Source organism: Micromesistius poutassou (genome assembly GCF_964030765.1).
Source record: "Micromesistius poutassou genome assembly, chromosome: 22".
Taxonomy (NCBI): Eukaryota; Metazoa; Chordata; class Actinopteri; order Gadiformes; family Gadidae; genus Micromesistius; species Micromesistius poutassou.
The window spans coordinates 3,498,304-3,511,748 of record NC_140292.1 but is presented as its reverse complement, the minus strand read 5'-3'; the positions used below and the strand labels follow the sequence as shown (position 1 = coordinate 3,511,748).

At 43.9% G+C, this 13,445-nt stretch overlaps 1 protein-coding gene across 1 annotated transcript in view; it reads left to right on the top strand.

The window, feature by feature from the left end:
* myo5b (myosin VB) overlaps positions 1-13,445 on the top strand; it is a 37,652-nt gene that overhangs the window by 11,848 nt on the left and 12,359 nt on the right. Inside the window, exons 7-21 of the mRNA XM_084486972.1 lie at positions 108-189; positions 660-767; positions 1,191-1,300; positions 1,708-1,973; positions 2,432-2,513; positions 2,834-2,974; positions 4,264-4,386; positions 4,824-4,907; positions 5,681-5,827; positions 6,492-6,589; positions 8,030-8,116; positions 8,782-8,893; positions 9,726-9,937; positions 11,937-12,093; positions 12,652-12,891. Of these exons, the coding sequence (XP_084343098.1) occupies positions 108-189; positions 660-767; positions 1,191-1,300; positions 1,708-1,973; positions 2,432-2,513; positions 2,834-2,974; positions 4,264-4,386; positions 4,824-4,907; positions 5,681-5,827; positions 6,492-6,589; positions 8,030-8,116; positions 8,782-8,893; positions 9,726-9,937; positions 11,937-12,093; positions 12,652-12,891 (2,049 nt within the window). The remainder of the gene's footprint in view (positions 1-107; positions 190-659; positions 768-1,190; positions 1,301-1,707; positions 1,974-2,431; positions 2,514-2,833; positions 2,975-4,263; positions 4,387-4,823; positions 4,908-5,680; positions 5,828-6,491; positions 6,590-8,029; positions 8,117-8,781; positions 8,894-9,725; positions 9,938-11,936; positions 12,094-12,651; positions 12,892-13,445) is intronic.

The following is a 13,445-nucleotide window of genomic DNA, read 5'->3' as shown; positions in this document are numbered from 1 at the left end:
AAGGTTAAGTGGCTGCTTTAGTGTTCAGTAGTTCTGGTTAAAGTTATCGCTGTATTGTGAAGTAGTTAATTTTAAAGTTTGCTGGATGTGTTTGTGTTTCCCTGTAGGCGGAGGATGAGAGGAACTACCACATCTTCTATCAGCTGTGTGCCTGCGCTAGTTTACCAGAGTTCAAAGACTTGGCCTTGTGTAAGTATACTTCATCAAGTACTGTGAAGGGTTTATTGGCTGTGAATAAGATGCTATTAAAATGGAAGTCAACCTGTTTTTCAGCTTAAATTTCAACACGAAGAGATTTGTTAAGACGCGTTTTTGGTTTTTGATACTTTATTTTAGGCTAATACAGTCGTTGTGTATGAGCATTACATCAAGCGTTATGTGTAGGAAATGTGCCACATACCTTATATTGAAGTGCCTCAGAAAAGGCATTTAAAAGTCACAAAATAACACAACTCGAGTTTGGAGCAGAGTGAAATGTTCACAAAGTGGTTACCGGAAACTGACCTGTTTTGTGTGTGTGTGTGTGTGTGTGTGTGTGTGTGTGTGTGTGTGTGTGTGTGTGTGTGTGTGTGTGTGTGTGTGTGTGTGTGTGTGTGTGTGTGTGTGTGTGTGTGTGTGTGTGTGTGTGTGTGTGTGTGTGTGTGTGTGTGTGAATTCAGCGAGTGCGGAGGACTTTGTCTACACGTCGTTCGGGGAGAACATCTTTATAGACGGAGTCAACGACGCGCTGGACTTTGAGAAGACCAAGGAAGCCTTCACACTCCTGGGTAACAGTCACACAGAACTAGTATTACTATTTACTACGAGAAGTGGTTTAGCCCACGCCTTCAACTTTAGGAGATGCCTTTAGCAGATGCTTCCGCTGTAAGTGGTCATTCGACCACTTACAGGGATTCAGATACTTGTTGTTCAGAAGCCACTCAGGGTAACAGCATCCTTCTCTAGCAGGCCTACAGGTAGAGACTGCAGACCTGGGAACTATCTAATCCAGTACTTTTTGGTCTGGGAGTCGAACCCTTTAACTACTCTGCTCAAGTTTTGTGAATGAAAATCGGTGAATAACAATGTATATATTCATGGTGGCAATAATATATCACTTTTCAAGGCACTTAAAGTGCTTTATATAGGATGGTGAGTATGTCATCCTCTGAATGTAACTGAAAGACATGTGTCTTTACTCGGGCTTTTAGGTGTGAAGGAGAACATGCAGAACAGCATTATTAAGATCATAGCTGCCATCCTGCATCTGGGCAACGTGGAGATCTGTTCAGAGCGGGACGGGGAGTCCTGCCATGTTTTGGTACGTCAACATTAAAGAAAAGCTAATACGTTATGAATCATTATATAATCCCATTGTTAATTATCATTAAATCCCATTTTGATTCTAAAAAACGATTGTTTATTGATTGGAAACTCAGAACGGAATGTCTCCTAATCTCCTAATGTCATAAAATCCACTTAAGTGTATTCATGAATTCAAGCCAAAGCCTAACGATGTTAGAATCCCGTTCTAACCAGGTCCTGAAATCCCATGTTTGATAGATCCTAAAAGCCCATCGTCAGTTGATCAAACAATCCCCCTGTCAGCAAGATGCATCAAACAATCCCATTGTTAATCGCTCAATAAATCCCATCGATCGCTTATCAAATTCATGAAATCAAAGAACATTGAATCGACACTCAATGTTTCGTCTCCTGCCCCCCCAGGGGGAAGACTGCCACCTGAGGCACTTCTGCCGCCTGCTGGGCGTGGAGCTGGAGCAGATGGAGCACTGGCTGTGCCACCGGAAGCTGGTGACGGCGTCAGAGACCTACGTGAAGAACATGTCCTGCAAGCAGGCCAGCAACGCCCGCGACGCGCTGGCCAAGCACATCTACGCGCACATGTTCGACTGGATCGTGGAGCACGTCAACAAGGCGCTGCACACCACCTCCAAGCAGCGCTCCTTCATCGGCGTGCTGGACATCTACGGGTAAACGCCTCCTATGAAATATGCAGCATATATATATGTTAGGGCTGTGCGATTAATCCAATTTTGATCGCGGTGGTTTGATGTTCTCCTATGGTTTGATGTATGGCAGATGAAGGTGCTTAGAAGAGAGATGTTAATTCTGATAATATACTTTGGTAATAGACGTTTTTATCCATTGCGTCGATCAATACAGTGAGTTTATATATATTCTTTACCATGGAGGTCCCGACTGAGAATCAAACCCTGCATAATGCCATGCGCTACCGACTGAGATACAAAGAGTCGTTTGTGGTTTGTCACCTACGGTATTACAGCGCCAATGGTCAAGGTCAATGTTTTAGTCTGAGGCATAATCAGAAGGCTGAAGAGGTAATACGAGCCCTAGATGACGATGAGGTCAGATACCACCTCTTGCACATTACAAAGCTTCTCAATGTGACTTCTGCTCTTTATCCAAGGTTCGAGACATTTGAGATCAACAGTTTTGAGCAGTTCTGCATCAACTACGCAAACGAGAAGCTGCAGCAACAGTTCAACTCGGTGAGCCATCTCACCACCAACCAAGGAGCAACTTCACCTTACTGTTGACAATGTTTAAAATTGTTATTGCACCTACAATTCTATTACACTAATGTCTATATAGATATGTTTTCTGTGTACATTTCGGCATTTTTTAAAATCTCAAACTGTCCTGTACTTTCTGCTGTAATATCCACATTTCCTGTCTGGGATTAATAAAAAAAATTAAGTACAACCTTATCTTACGGTTAACCAATGAAATAATTGTCCTTTTAGGAGTTGTCCTCCACAATGCCATGTATAGATGTTGTTGTTTCAGTGTACTCCTGTTGTTCCCGCAGCACGTGTTCAAGCTAGAGCAGGAGGAGTACATGAAGGAGCAGATCCCCTGGACCCTGATAGACTTCTATGACAACCAGCCATGCATAGACCTGATCGAGGCCAAGCTGGGCATCCTGGACCTCCTGGACGAGGAGTGCAGAGTAGGCCTCCCTCCACAATATGTCCTATTAGTTTGAGGATTCTTCCCTCCCGTTCCCTCCCCCTCCCAACCCGTTCTTATTTTATTTGCACTCACAATTGGTAATTATAAGTGGGATTTTTATGTCCAAGTTCAAAGTCTAAGTGACAGACTCAGAAGATTCAGATTTTCAGACTATATTGCTGTTTCAGGTCTTATATATCAATCTATCTATATCTATATATATATATACAGGGGTGCACATAACTTTTTTAGTGAGTTACTCAGGTGAGTATCAGGAGATGGTGTTCGGTACGCACTCCACACGTACCATTGTTTTAATATTATCGGATGTTATGAAACGTACCCAGTTTCACAAAGGAGATTCCACCGCAGGTGGAATTGTTGACGGGGGGAGGGATGGAGTGTTTGGTTGCGGTCGGGGGAGGGGGTCCAGTCCGTCACTGCCACGGAGCGATAGGATGTCTCACAGTAACGGACGTTGCGATCAGCTGTTTTTGCGTAGTTCTCCAGTGTGCGCGCGGTGCACAGCGCACACAGCGCTCCGGCTCCGTTTGCCTTTTTTTTTTTGCAGGTGTGAAACGCAGTAGTACAAGATACACGTGTAGTACAAGATACACGTGTAGTTTTGTTTTGATGACCTGACGGTGAGTTACGCAAAAGCGTGGTAGTGGCACAAGTCGCTGATTATGGGCGCGCATGCGTACTTGCGTACCAGTTATGTGCACCCCTGTGTGTGTGTGTGTGTGTGTGTGTGTGTGTGTGTGTGTGTGTGTGTGTGTGTGTGTGTGTGTGTGTGTGTGTGTGTGTGTGTGTGTGTGTGTGTGTATATATATATATATATATATATATATATATATATATATATATATATATATATATACACCAGCGGCAGCCCAAATCACGGGGTTTGTGCTCATGATGTCCGTAGGCCCTTACAACATTAGTGAGGATCCAAATAGTACGGCAAAGGAACAATTTTGTCACTGGGAGGTAGATCTGAATTCTGTAATGATTCATATCCATTTCAATCATTTAACTCCTGTACACATTAAAAGCTGTTTACAGTGGTGGTGGGTTGGATGTTTTATCTGGATTACAATAAGGTTCGCACTACAACCAATCTCCTCATACGTCGTCCTTTTTGAGTGATAGCTAATTATGAAGACAGTACATTACATAATTATTATTTTGTGTACAGGAGCATACAAATTTAGCTTCCTGCTTGAGTTGCATTATTTTCGTTTTTTTTCTATAATGATGTATGTATGTATTGTATATCTGTTCCAGGTGCCCAAGGGGACGGATGAGAACTGGTGCCAGAAGCTGTACGGGAAGCACTCAGGCAGCGCTCACTTCCAGAAGCCACGCATGTCCAACACCTCCTTCATCATCATCCACTTCGCAGACAAGGTCAGAGTTCACCTCCCGATGGTGAACACGAAACACAGGCAGGGCGGACTTGGGTCTAGGGGTGTGGCACTCGGCAGAAATGTACCAGGTGTCTTGTAGGGCCTGTAGGGCTGGAGCGAGATGGCTTGACACGTAACCTGCTCCTTAAATATTTTCAGACATATTTGCATTCACTGCTGATCCATTTGGATAAAAGCACCTGATAAGCACATTGTGTAGAATGAATTAAGCTAACTGTGTTTATATGAAATATCACATACCAGGCTATTTTATGTGATTTAGTTTTGTTTTAATTTGTGTCCATTTTTTTGAAAGCTGAAACATCTGATGGTTTCATCCATGAGTCGTCTAGACTCTAGGTAACCGGAGACTCCTCACATTCATGCCCCCAGAAGCTTAATCCCATGGTTGTTGTGTGTTGGCTGTTGTCGTGTCAGGTGGAGTACCAGTGTGAGGGCTTCCTGGAGAAGAACAGAGACACTGTGTACGAGGAACAGATCAATATCCTAAAAGCTAGTAAGGTAAGAAATATCAACTTTCAAAAAGTGTGTGTGTGTGTGGATAGGAACATCCAGTCGATTCTTCCTGTTTTTAACCAATAGGAACATGCCAAGTATACTTCTACCAATAGGAACATGTCCAGTAGATTCTGCATGATTTGAACCCATAGTGACAAGTCCAGTATACTTCTGCCTGTTTTCAACCAATAGGAACATGTCCAGTAGATTCTACATGATTTTAACCTCTAAGATCAGGTCCAGCATACTGTGCATGATGAGTTAGGTTCACAGTAAATGAAAGCTGTGGATCAAAGCTGAAGACGTCAGGCTGGCTCTGTTATCTATCGTGAAACTAATTAAAAGATCCAGTCTTGGGCTTACCGTCTCATTCAGTGGGATCAGCTATCTAACCTTGGCTCCACTCGGCCAGGATTTACTTTCTAGTTGATCACAGCGGCATTGGCTAGTGGATTTATGAGCACTGCAGGCACAATTTCCCGTTAATCATAGATTAACTAAATTCCACATGCAACTGTTTATTAGATGATTAGATGCTTATTAGATGTTTGTGCACGTAATGAAGGATTGAACCCATGACAGTATGTTCCACTATATTATTATCATCAGTATTTCAGTGTAGACAACCTAACCTCTGCATGCAAACCAGCTCAAATACGTTGTCCGGAATATAACTGTGTCCTCCTTTTGATGCAGAATTTACAACCTGACCTAAGTATTCATATATATCTGCACTTGATTGGTCTAATCGTATGTATATGTATGGTGCTGAGTAGTTCCAGATGGTGGCAGATCTGTTCCTGGAGAAGAAGGAGTCTGGCTCTTCCACACCCGGCAGTAAAACCTCCAGGATCAACGTGAGGTCCGCCAAGACCGTCCCAAAGGCCGCCAACAAGGAGCACAGGAAGACCGTGGGCCACCAGGTAGACCCCTACCATCTATCTAGCTCAAACCTCCACAACATTTGAGTTGTGCGTCAACGCTATACTTTAGATCCAGGTTAAACTACTATGCTTTTATTATACATTTATCTTTTTCAAAAGTAAGTGAATCCCCTATATCGGCTTGAATTCAAACTAAAGTCGAATTTGGATTAGAAAGTGCACCCCATATCCCCATGGGTTACGACCCAATGGAAACTTGCAGCAAGCATTCTTTTTTCGTTAAGCTGGTTCACGTCGTTGAGTATTCTAGGGAGCGTTGTTGGACATACAAAGATTGCCTTTTATTGAAATTGATGTTATTTTAATGGTCTTAAAGGTGACATATTATACCACCAGGTGTGCGTGTGATTAGCCGTTACAAGCCGTTTTGAAAATCTGCCTCTTCTGACATCACAAGTGGGCGTGTCCACCTAAATGTATGACGGATAGATGAGCAACGTTTGCTACAGTCCACTGGGTAGGCTGGTAGACTGATCAATCCAGCACACATCTAGGTGGACACGCCCACTTGTGATGTCAGAAGAGGCCGATTTTCAAAACGTATAATATGTCACCTTTAAAGGCCTGTCCTGTTTAGATTTTTCAGTGATGCTAGTTATTTGTCTGCAGCGCTCATCCGTCTCTCACTCCACTCCCCCACTAGTTCCGGAGCTCTCTCCAGCTCCTGATGGAGACGCTGAACGCCACGACGCCTCACTACGTGCGTTGCATCAAGCCCAACGACGAGAAGATGTCCTTCGTGTGAGTCCACCGCTCTTAAGTAAAGGCTCAGTTATGGTTCCACGTCAGCAGAGTCGTGAACCGGTTTTGGTTCTGCGTCGGGTTTTAGTGAGCGGACCAATCACAGCCCTTGCTGCTGCGTTGCGTCGCCTAGCAAAGTGGTGTTTTCTGTACGGAACAATTTCTCCACTACGACTCCTCCTTTTTCTCGGAACAGCAACTGCTGGTTTATAAAGAAAGGCTGTGTGAATGTGTGGTGAAGACCGCTTCACTACCAGGGCCAAGCACATGGCAGGGCAAACAGAAAACACGTTGTGCTTGGTTACCCACCAACTGTTTACCTCTGTGATTTTCTCCCGCTGTGAATTACCTTAACAGATTAAATTATGTTGGAGCCATCCAGTGTGTGACAAAACAAGGGTTTCTATTATATAGAGGTGTATATTATATTAAAAGAACGTATCTTTTTTTTTTAAATGCACTCTGTGCTTTAATGATTCATCATTGGATGTGATCATTATTATTCTGTGATAATATATTAATCAATATTTCACTACTACTTCATACATTTGAAATGGTGGTGTCATCGTCATTTCATAGAAACAATAATCACAGACAAACAATGACTCACAGTCCGTCCTCCTTAGTGGTTATCCGTTTGTTCATGTTCTTCTTCTGGGTGCCTTTTCAGTGCATTCCTCCGCACAAGGGCTCCTTCAGGTCTAGTTTATTAGATAAGGTGGGCCCTCGAGTCACATGTGGGTCCTAACTGGGGCCTAACTCAGTATCCATACAGTCAGCATCTCTGCCAATAGCACAGATAGTCACGCACCTCCTGCTCCATGCTGCTGTGAGCACCATGCCCAAGGGACAGAAACGGTAAAATAAGGTTTTAGAGTTTGTACCTGTGTTCCTCCCTCACTGAGATGTGACATTTGTTTGACTGTTTGTGTGTTGGTTTGTTTGTTTGTTTGTTTGTCAGTCTGTCGGTCTATCTGTCTTGTTTCTCAGTTTGTCTGTCTATTTCTAATGCTGTCTCTCAGTTTTCCTATATTATTTTTGTTGTATGTTGGTCTCTGCATCTGTTTATATATCTGTTTGTTGTTGTCCAGGTTTGAGTCTAGATCTGTGTTTATATATCTGTTTTCTGTCATCTAGGTTTGACTCTGGTTCTGTATGTGGATAATATCAGTTTTTTGTTGTATGGGTCTGTGTGTTTATGTTTGTTGCTGTCTAGATTTGACTCTGGTTCTGTGTGTTTGTATATCTGTTGTCTAGGTTGGACTCTGGTTCTGTGTGTTTGTATATCTGCTGTCTAGATTTTACTCTGGGTCTGTGTGTTTATATATCTGTTCTCTGTTGTATGGTTTGACTCTGGTTCTGTGTGTTTGTATATCTGTTTGTTGTTGTATGGTTTGACTCTGGGTCTGTGTGTTTATATATCTGTTCTCTGTTGTCCAGGTTTGACTCTAAGCGAGCGGTTCAACAGCTGAGGGCATGTGGAGTCCTGGAGACCATTCGTATCAGTGCTGCTGGTTACCCGTCAAGGTAGATTATCACACACATGTTCTCAGTACACACATTACACAAGTGGTGGGGGGTCTTCTAGGGTAAACCTCACTGCCAATGCCGTAATGAGGTAACTGAGTCAGGGAGTCATTTCGCTGAGCTGTTGGACTGTTTGTCTTTCCATCCTGGGGTTGCCGGTCCGAAACCCTGGCTGCGTATCGTTGAAAACCGGTTTGATGTAAGCATCGTGGAAGACCATGAACTGGGTTTTAAGAAACCCTGATATTTTCGGTGCTAATGTGATCCTCCATCCTTTTACTGAAGCCTTGTCTAAATGTGTTCTCATTCCTAATGGCCCTCAGTTTGTTTGTGCTTCTGTCTGTTTGTTTGGTCTGTTTGTTCATGGATTATTTACTTCCGCTTCGAGTTGGATGAAGAGACCAGCACGGTCAACACTGTAGCTTCGACTTCTGTTTGTGACGATATTTGCCTCGCGTTTCTTCCTCTGAGCAAACTGATTTAGCGAGGAAGAGATCTAGCTTTTGATCTTCAGACGTGCACAGTGAGAGAAATCTTGAGAACCGTTTCACTGCATTACTTTTTGTTCACGATACAGATCAAGGTTGAGGAAGAAAATTGTGCACAAAATACACTTTTTTGTTGCTGTTGTTGTTGAGCGTCACAACCAACCTGTGTGTCCACAGATGGACGTACCCAGACTTCTTCAACAGATACCGGGTGCTCATGAAGAGGTCGGACATGACCAATTCAGACAAGAAGCTTGTGTGTCGAAACCTGCTGGGGACCCTGATCAAGGTGCGGTACTACACAGGGTACTACAGAGTGCTACAGAGTGCTAGAAGGAGTACTACACACTTGGTATGGCTCAGCTGGTTGAAGAGCAAGGCGTTAACACTAGCCGAGGTTAGGGGTGCTATTCCTACTCAGGCCATTCATTCTGAGAAAGTTTGCACTCCCAGTGATTTAAGACGCTGTGGATAACATAATCTACCAAATGCCTTATTTTGATTTATATTTATATTGAATTATCCGTTTTATTTGAATACAGATAGATGAGGTGAATGGAGGCAGATAAACGCTTTTACTCTCGATCAAGAAGCACACAACCAATAAAAGTCCAATAGCGACCAATAGAGTCTCTAACGTTAGATTTGTAGTCGCCATAGTGACTTTGAGGCATGCGCGTGACCGCCAAGCAGAAGGCATTTATAGTTGACGCATTGTCTGTTGTCACGTTGCCTTAGCAACCACCAGCCAGCAACAACCAGCCAACAACAACAGCAACCAGGGCAATGTGTAAACAAATGCAATGCAAAAAAGTAAAAAGCTTAAAAGTTCCATGTCTTCACAGCATCCGAGTCTATTGTTTGTATTTGTGCCTGAAATATGTAATCGAGAGTTCACAAAATAGATTCTGTGCGGATTTTACCCTTCTAACACGAATCAAACTAGAGCAACAGAATATAGATACTAACAAAACCAGAATAAAACCTTTTTTATTTACACATGGTCATGTATAAAAGAAGGTGATAAACCACATTTACCTACTGAGAATCCCACCTCTTATTTCATTTGAGCTATAAATGGATTTGGTAGTTTGTTTCCTTGTGTCCTGTCCAAATCGTAGGACGAGGACAAGTTCCAGTTCGGTAAGACGAAGATCTTCTTCCGGGCGGGGCAGGTGGCCTACCTGGAGAAGCTGCGGGCGGACAAGTTCCGCTCGGCGTGCATCAAGATCCAGAAGACGGTGCGCGGCTGGCTGCAGCGGCTCCGCTACCGCAAGGTCCGCCGCTCCGCCGTGCTGCTGCAGCGCTACGGCCGGGGCTACCTGGCCCGCAGGTGAGACCCCCGGAGTAGGACCGCCTGTATGGAGGGTTCGTGGTGTGTGTGTGTGTGTGTGCTGGGGTCTGGAGGGTCCCTGGTGTGTGTGTGTGTGTGCTGGGGTCTGGAGGGTCCCTGGTGTGTGTGTGTGTGTGCTGGGGTCTGGAGGGTCCGTGGTGTGTGTGTGTGTGTGTGTGTGTGTGTGTGTGTGTGTGTGTGTGTGTGTGTGTGTGTGTGTGTGTGTGTGTGTGTGTGTGTGTGTGTGTGTGTGTGTGTGTGTGTGTGTGTGTGTGTGTGTGTGTGCTGGGGTATGGAGGGTCCGTGGTGTGTGTGTGTGCTGGGGTCTGGAGGGTCCCTTGTGTGTGTGTGTGTGTGTGTGTGTGTGCTGAGGTCAGAGATGTATAAAGTACTAGAGACCCAGACTTATGTAAAAGTACTGAAAAAAAAAAAAGTGACTTGAGTAGAAGTAAAAGTGTTCTTTAAACACCCCACTTAAGTGGAAGTACTAAAGTATTCAAAATGTTTTGTACTTGAGTATTGCAAGTAGTTTATTTTAAAATGTACTACTCAAGTACTGAAAGTAAAAGTAAAAGTATTGTGTTATGTTTATATTAAAGAAAGCAGTCAAAAGTTTGAATATCATATTGTTTAAGTATTTAAACTGAAGGACACTCAATTCCTTTGGCTGTAGCAGCAGTACAAGGACAGGAATACATACAGAGCTGTCTTAAACCTGTCAAAGGCCACATACAAGTGTTTATGTAAAAACAAACAACTAAACATCTCAAAGGCCAGAGGGGTATTCCAAGAAAACGGCTAAGTGACAAACATGGGTACGTTAAAGGACAATTCCGGTATTTTGAACATTGAGCCCCCTTTCTGGTTTGTCTAGGTTGAAATAGAGTGGTTGACACCGACATTTTGACTATTGGTCCTGTCTCAGGTATTTGGCTAATTTAGAATCGCCCTTGCCTGCTTCAGAATGGCTGGCGACGTGTCCTTAAAACAACCCTAAATGTTAGTTTTCAGAAATGTGCAACTCACCGAGTGGTTAGTGGTATTTGTTGATGTTCCAAATCAAGTATCGTAGCGAAATACAGTTTCTGTCATGTTTGATTGCTATTTTATCGCATTTTGTAAATCCCATTGATTTCTGTTGAAAGACTCATTGCTTGTTGGCCGGAAATGGAAAGGGGGGCTGTTTATGATGGGAATCAATGGGATAACATTTTTATAATTGTAAAGAGTAACGATTCAGCACATGAAAAATGTATTGTAGTAAAAGTATTAAACTTATCAAAAATATTTAGTGAAGTAAAAGTGGAAGTAGGAGAAACAAATAATACTCCAGTAAAGTACAGATACAGAATTTTTGTACTTAAGTACAATAGTGAAGTAGTTCTACTTTGTTACCATACATCTCTGGCTGGGGTATGGAGGGTTCATGGTGTGTGTGTGTGTGCTGGGGTATGGAGTATGAGGGGCCGTATGGGACATTATTCAGAATTAGCATGCGCATACACATATGAAACCAAACTCATTCACATACTATACTGAAAACCTCACACACATACAAGTGAAAAGCTTTTAAATCCACAACTGAAACACTCTCACACAAACAACTGAAAAATGATACGCTCACATACACAACTGAAAAGCTTGCATAAAAACTAAAACCTTTTACATGGACTACTGAAATGCTTTCACGTATACTAGTAAAATGTTCTCATATACACAGCTGAAAAATGTCCTCTCACACACACACATGAAACCATTCACATACTACGTGGTGTGTGTGCTGGGGTATGGAGGGTTCATGGTGTGTGTGCTTTTATCAAGGCACTCAAAAGGTCTTTACAGTGTGTGTGTGTCCCTCATCCTCAATCTTACTCTTTTACCACGTCTATTTCCCTCATCTCACAATAGCTCTCTCACACACAATCACACAGACATACAAACACTCACTCACCCACTAACACACTCTCTCTCCCCCTCTCTCTCCGGCCTCTCCTCCCAGGTATGCGGAGCAGCTGCGGTTGACGCGTGCCGCCATCATCTGCCAGAAGCAGTACCGCATGGTGAGGGACAGACGGGCCTTCCTGAGGGTGAGACGGGCAGTGGTGACCATCCAGGCCTACACCCGGGGCATGTACACCCGCATGATCTTCAAGGAGGTAAACGCAACACGCAGCCTTCCTCTGTACATTAGGAGTCTGTTGTATTTCTATAGTGCTAATTTAGTCTGAAGGGCTTCAGTTAGTTCTACTTCTATATTCTGAAAATAAAGAGCCCTTGAAATGAAAAAATACACACACACACACACACACATACACTCTAAATTGTTGTCACTAAATATGTGATACACATCACGATGGTGCACTCTAAAGGGTGCTATCCCTAAAAAGTTTAAGGGACAACGAGTAGGATTGCTACATGCTGAAATCTCTTTAAACGGACAATATGTCGACAGGTTGTAATTTAACTTAAAAAAAAAAAAAAAAAGTTCCCGGCTCTCTCTGTTGCGTAGAGCAGCCTATTGACTGACTTACGTTATTTAGGATTAGAACCAACATTGGTTTATGATTGCTTATGTCTCCACCGGCCCTAAGGGACCAGTTACAAGAAGGAACTCCTGATTCTTATACATAGCACCTTTTTTAAAACAAGTCCTCCTTCATCCTATCATTCCTCATATCTGTCTCTTCTCCACCCGCCCTCCCTGTCCGCTCCAGTTCCTCCTGCACCACAAGGCCATGGTGATCCAGAAGAACGTGCGCGGCTGGCTGGCCAGGAAGAAGTTCCGGCGTGCGCGGGACGCGGCCATCACCATCCAGTGCGCCGTGCGCTGCAGGCGGGCCAAGCGGCTCACCAAGCAGCTGAAGATCGAAGCCCGCTCGGCCCAGCACCTCAAGAAGCTCAACACGGGCATGGAGAACAAGATCGTGCAGCTCCAGAGGAAGATGGACGACCAGGTGACGCAGGGACGGAGGGACGCCGGGCTTGGGTGTTGGGATTCAGGGTTAATTTATGCAAAAACGCAGCGTTCATTTTACATTCAATTTTTTAGGGTAGTTAGCAGACGCTTTTTATCCAAAGCGACGTACAACGGTTGATACACACATTCACACACGCACTGCGGAGTAAACCATGCAAGACGACAGCCAGCTCGTCTGGAGCAGTTAGGGTTTAGGGGCCTTGCTCCGGGACAGCTCGACGAGTCGGGGGTCGCAACCTCCCGAGCCAACCCACTCTACCTCCTGAGCTAAACCGAGTCACGCCAGAGTCTATTCTCGTGTTTGGTGTGTCTCAGAAGAACGATTGTCACGCTGATGTGTTCTTTTTTGAGGTGGTGGAATGTGGGTGTTCGATAAATGTATGAATTCACAGCTTGCGTGTGCATTTATTAAGTTGGTCCCCCCGCTCGGCTGTGTAGCCGGTAGGGAAAATGAACTGCTCCCGTTGAATCGCTTGCAATGGATTTCATGGGACGTGATTTTCCGATGCACAATGAACACCTTGATAAACC